Source organism: Calidris pugnax, unplaced genomic scaffold (genome assembly GCF_001431845.1).
Source record: "Calidris pugnax isolate Ruff unplaced genomic scaffold, ASM143184v1 scaffold24, whole genome shotgun sequence".
Taxonomy (NCBI): Eukaryota; Metazoa; Chordata; class Aves; order Charadriiformes; family Scolopacidae; genus Calidris; species Calidris pugnax.
Window position 1 is genome coordinate 25161333 of NW_015090922.1, and position 5036 is coordinate 25166368.

Consider the following 5036-nt stretch of genomic DNA (forward strand, 5'->3'; position numbering starts at 1 on the left):
CGGCCGAGAGCCTGCCGGCGGCGACGGCGGCGGAGCTGGCCGCCGAGGGCAAGGGCCGGCCGGGCAGCGAGCAGGAATGGCTGACCAAGCCCAAGACGGTGCGGGACACGCTGCTGGCCCTGCACCAGCACGGCGGCCACGCCGTGCCGCCCTTCGACAGCAAGTTCAAGAAGGAGCCGGGCATGGCGGGCGGCAGGCTGCTGGGCTACGAGACCAACGGCGCCGTGGCCAAGCCAGGTGAGGCGGCGGGGGCCAGGGGGCAGCGGGCAGGGGAGGGGAGGGCAGGGCGGGGGGCGCCTCTCCCGGCGTGCGGGGCGGGGGATCCCGGGAGGCGTCGAGGCGGTGGCCCGACGGCCTGGGTGGCCGGGTGCCCGGGGGGTGGCGGCGGCGGCGGCCACCCGTTTCTGCGATTGCGCGGCGGTGACCCCTGTGCTCGGCGGCGCGTTGCGACTGGGCTGCCTTCTCACCTTCCTCCTCCTCCTCTTTTCCCCCTTCCCCCCCTCTTTTGCTTCCGCAGGGGCCCGGGCCGCCCGGAAGAGGAAGCCTTCCCCCGAGCCGGAGGGCGAGGCGGGACCCCCGAAGATCAACGGGGAGGCGCAGCCCTGGCTGCCCACCTCGTCGGAAGGGATGAAGCTGCCGCTGACGGCCACCCCTTTCATGTCGCCCCCGCCGCCCACCGCCTCGCCCCACTCCAACCGGACCACGCCGCCCGAGGCGGCCCAGAACGGCCAGTCCCCCATGGCCGCCCTCATTTTGGTGGCGGACAATGCCGGGGGCAACCACGCCTCCAAAGACGCCAACCAGGTCCACTCCACCACGCGGAGGAACAGCAGCAGCCCCCCCTCGCCCTCCGCCATGAACCAAAGAAGGCTGGGCCCCGGCGGCAGGGAGGTGCCGGGCCAGGGGGCCACGGCGGCGGCGGGCGGGCTGGAGCCCGTCCATCCCGCCAGCCTGCCGGACTCGTCCCTCGCCGCCAGCGTCCCCTTGTGTTGTACCCTCTGCCACGAGCGCCTGGAAGACACCCACTTCGTGCAGTGCCCCTCCGTCCCCTCCCACAAGTTCTGCTTCCCCTGCTCCCGGCAGAGCATCAAGCAGCAGGGAGCCAGCGGCGAGGTGTATTGTCCCAGCGGGGAGAAGTGTCCCCTGGTGGGCTCCAACGTCCCCTGGGCCTTCATGCAGGGGGAGATCGCCACCATCCTGGCCGGAGATGTGAAAGTGAAAAAGGAGAGGGACTCGTGACTCGCCCGCTCTCGCCGCCCAACGTCACCTTGAACTCAAACTGCTCCAATTCTGTATATATCTATAAATATATATATATAAATATATATATATCTCCAAGACAAGGGAAATGTAGACTTCATAAACATGGCTGTATAATTTTGATTTTTTTGAATACATTGTGTTTCTATATTTTTTGAAGACAAAAGGTATGTACTTATTATAAAGGCATTTCTTCTAATTCTTCTCCTTTTTTGTTTTGTTTTGTTTTTTTGGTTTAGTTGGGTTTTTTTTTTCTTTTTCCTTTTTTCCCTTTTGTTATAGCAACTATTTGTTGTGCTTCCCTGGTGACAGTTACTGTTCAATGTAGGCTGTGACTTGCGCTGCTTTTTTTAGAGAGCACTTGGCAAACCAGAAATGCTTCTAGCTGTATTTGTATGCACTTGTTTCATTTTTTTTTTTTCATTTTCTTTCTTTCTTTTTTTTTTTTTTAAATGCCAAATACACTTTCTGACATTGTAAAGATTGCCTTACTGTCTGTGATTCCTTATTCCTGGCCCCTGTCCTGTAGAGCTTGTCGCATGCAGGCTTGGTCTGAGGCGGTTGGGGAGAAGAGTGGCTAGCCAAGGCGGGGATGCCCGTTGCCATCCCTAGGCCAGCTTAGGGAGCAGGAGGGCTTTCTCCCGGGAATGCGCGGCTCGGGTTGCCATGGCAGATCTGCCAGATCCCGTCCCAAATTCCTCTGTGTTTCTCAAGGGAAGTTGCCTTCAGAGTAGGATGTGGAGAGGTGTCCGAGAGGCGCTGTTGAGTTAGGGATTTCTGGGTTTGTTTGGTTTTGGTTTGGGTTTGTTATTTTTCTTTTTTTTTTTTTTTTTAAGGCGAAGTTGACCGCAGTTCACGTGATCAGTTGTAAGATTACAAGACTGCATTTATTCACCAATTGCATACCATAACGTGGAGTTTTGATAACGAACTTAATTATACGATTGGCGAAGGCGCCAACGTAGCACTGCCATCTCTGAAGGTCTTTAGTGTCACTTCTGGGGCTTTTGTGTTTTTAGACAAAGCTGGGGAGGTGGGGGAGAGACTGAGTTAATTTTTTTTTTTTTTCGTTATAAATTTTACTCTAATTTTCAGATAGTGCAGGTGGACTTTGAGTTTGCTTATCAGTCACCTCTAGTGCTGTTGCTATTGTTACTATCACTGACCCGGTGTTTCCAAGTAGTGGCAGGTACGGTGTGGTACGGTGACAGCGGTGACTGAGGCTCTGCCAGATTGCCCGCGGGCATATCAGTGACAGCCCAAATGTGGGTGGAGGAAACCTGTAATTTCCTTATTACGTGTGCTTGAAACAAACCTACTGCTATTCTTTGAAAATGAAAATATAAACTGGTTGAAATGAAAGCAATTAGGGCTGCACATAATGGCCCTGGCCCTGCCTTTTAAGCTACTTTGGAGAACTCTTTTGTAAAGCCACTTCTTTTGATCACGCTTCTGCATCACCAAGCAGACTTCTAAAATCAATAAATCATTGGTTACTAGAAATAGTTCGAGTCTTACAGTGATGTTTTTGTGCTGTTTATAGTTCGTTGGCAACGCTGCAGCTGTACGAGCCCTTCTGTCGAGGTGTTTATAACTCGGTTATAAAGCGGTTGTTTCTGAGCAAAAGGGTGGCGAGGTCGTCCCTTCCTGGGGATGGGCTAATAAACACTTTGAGTATCGGAAGAGGAGGAGGAGGAGGAAAAATCTGTTCAGCCGACTATAATTTGAAGAATTTTGGGTGCTTTTTCGTCAACTGTTCTTATTGTGATAATGTTCAGACTGCAATTTAATGCAGAGTAGATCTTTTTTGGAAGACTACTTTTTTTTTCTTTTTTTCTTTTTTTTTTTTTAAAAAAAAGAAACGGTCATTATTAGTATTTGAAAATCAGAACTGCACATGCACAGTAATTTTTTATGAAGTGTTTTATGAGCACACCCACTACATTGTGTTCCATATTACAGGTCAATGTAATATTAGATAAGACTTGCATGATAAACAAATTCATTGAGTCAATATTACGCTTTAAAACTTATACCTATAGTCAAGATTGGTGTCTTATGTAAACACATTTAGCCAATTTGAAGAAAACGCACATTATATATATATACTTATATATATACCTATATATAAAAAAAACAACTGTAAAGGATTCTTTGGAACCACTATGATCTGTGTAAATGTGTATTTAGGCACTTTATTAAAAAAAAATGGATTTTGAGCTGATAGATGGTAACAAGTTCTTCAAAGTTGCTTGGCATACCTCGCATGGAATGAAGCTCATGTTTTTGATTAAGGTGGTATCCCTACTCTTAAAAAAGGAAGCAAAACCGAAACCCCAAAGCCTCCCTAAAAAGGCCCCCCCCGTTTTGTGTTATCAGGTGGCCCAGCTCTGAGTCTGCCGAGGGCGAGATCTGCTCCTGACAAAGCCTGTCCTTGTTTTGGGGCCGAGGGACCTTGGTGTGACTGGGCAGAGGGGCACCTTCCTCCTCCTCCCGGCCGGCTGCCTCCTGGAGAGGATGGAAACTCCCCGGCCGGTGATGCCAGGCGGTGGCCCGGGAACAACGTAGCTGGAAAAGAAATGGCTGGCAGTAGCTACGCTCGCGCGGCTGACGTTCAGCCCCCAGACCCCGGCCAAGTCTAATCTGCACCGTAAAACTGTAGAACTACAAAAGGAAACCAAAAAAAAGGGAAAAAAAAAGGGAAAAAGTTAAAATCTGAGGGTGTTCATGTATAGCTCATTTTTCTCACATTCAATGTTGCTTTTTTCCTTTTTGTTGTTTTACTGAGTTACAATGATGCTCTGGTGGATTCTTCCTTTATTTACTGCTTCCTGGGCTACAAGCTTTTTTCTTTTTCTTTTTCTTTTTTTTTTTTTTTTTGTTACTTTGAAGTGCTTTAGCTGAAACAGTGCTACTGTTAATATTCCTTTTTAAACTTTTTAAAAGGTGATACTGTAATTTGTGTAGTATTAAAAGTGTTTTAATGAAGAATGTGTGATTATTTTTTTTCCCCCAAACTTCCATCACTTTTTTTTTCCAAGATATTTTTTCCTGTCGGATCACCTGCACAGTGCTTTTGTTGATAGCTGCTGAACTAACCTGTTGGCATTTTTACTTTTTTTTTTTTTTTTTTTAAACTTCTGACACTAAGTATGAGGAAACTAGGAGTATTAAATACTTCTTGCACTTTTTTATAGATAAAACAAAACTACAAAAAGCTATAGTTGCCCAAGTGCAATATTGGTTTTTCATTATTTTTTTTTTAAATACTGTTTCTGACACTTATTTGTGAATGGGCAGCAGTGCAGGGCAAGAGGGGGTGCGTGGAGCCGACGGGTGCTGCCCTGTGCCTGGGTCCCGGGGGGGTGGGAAAGGCGCTGCACAAGGGAGGCTTTGACCGCCTTTGTGGTGGCCTCAGAAAACCTGGTATGTTTGGGAGCTCTCTTTTTAGATGTGCTGTAAACCAGGCCATGGCAACCGCGTGTTTTTATGAACCAGCACTTAGGCAAAGGGTATAAATACATTTGAGAGTGCTCTCTAGTGGCTTGTTATGTCAACAGAGACCCTGGATCCTTTCCTCCTGCGCCTGGGCCAAGCCCTGCTCGTCCGTCCTGCTGGTGGGGCCGCTGCTTTTGGTGGGATGGGATGGGATGCTGCTCCAGGGATATCCAGCCACCTGCTCACCCTTTGGGGGTGATGGCTCACCTGCAAGGTGGCACCTGCCTTGCCGGTTGCACCTACTCCCCATGTCTAATTTGCCCCCAAAGTGGTGTGGG

At 49.1% G+C, this 5036-nt stretch overlaps 1 protein-coding gene across 1 annotated transcript in view; it reads left to right on the top strand.

Annotated features, from left to right (window-relative positions):
* IRF2BP2 (interferon regulatory factor 2 binding protein 2) overlaps nucleotides 1–3388 on the top strand; it is an 11674-nt gene extending 8286 nt beyond the window's left edge. Inside the window, exons 2-3 of the mRNA XM_014950489.1 lie at nucleotides 2–237; nucleotides 518–3388. Coding sequence (XP_014805975.1) covers nucleotides 2–237; nucleotides 518–1239 — 958 coding nt within the window. The 3' untranslated portion in view covers nucleotides 1240–3388. The remainder of the gene's footprint in view (nucleotide 1; nucleotides 238–517) is intronic.
* Nucleotides 3389–5036: the final 1648 nt, after the last annotated feature.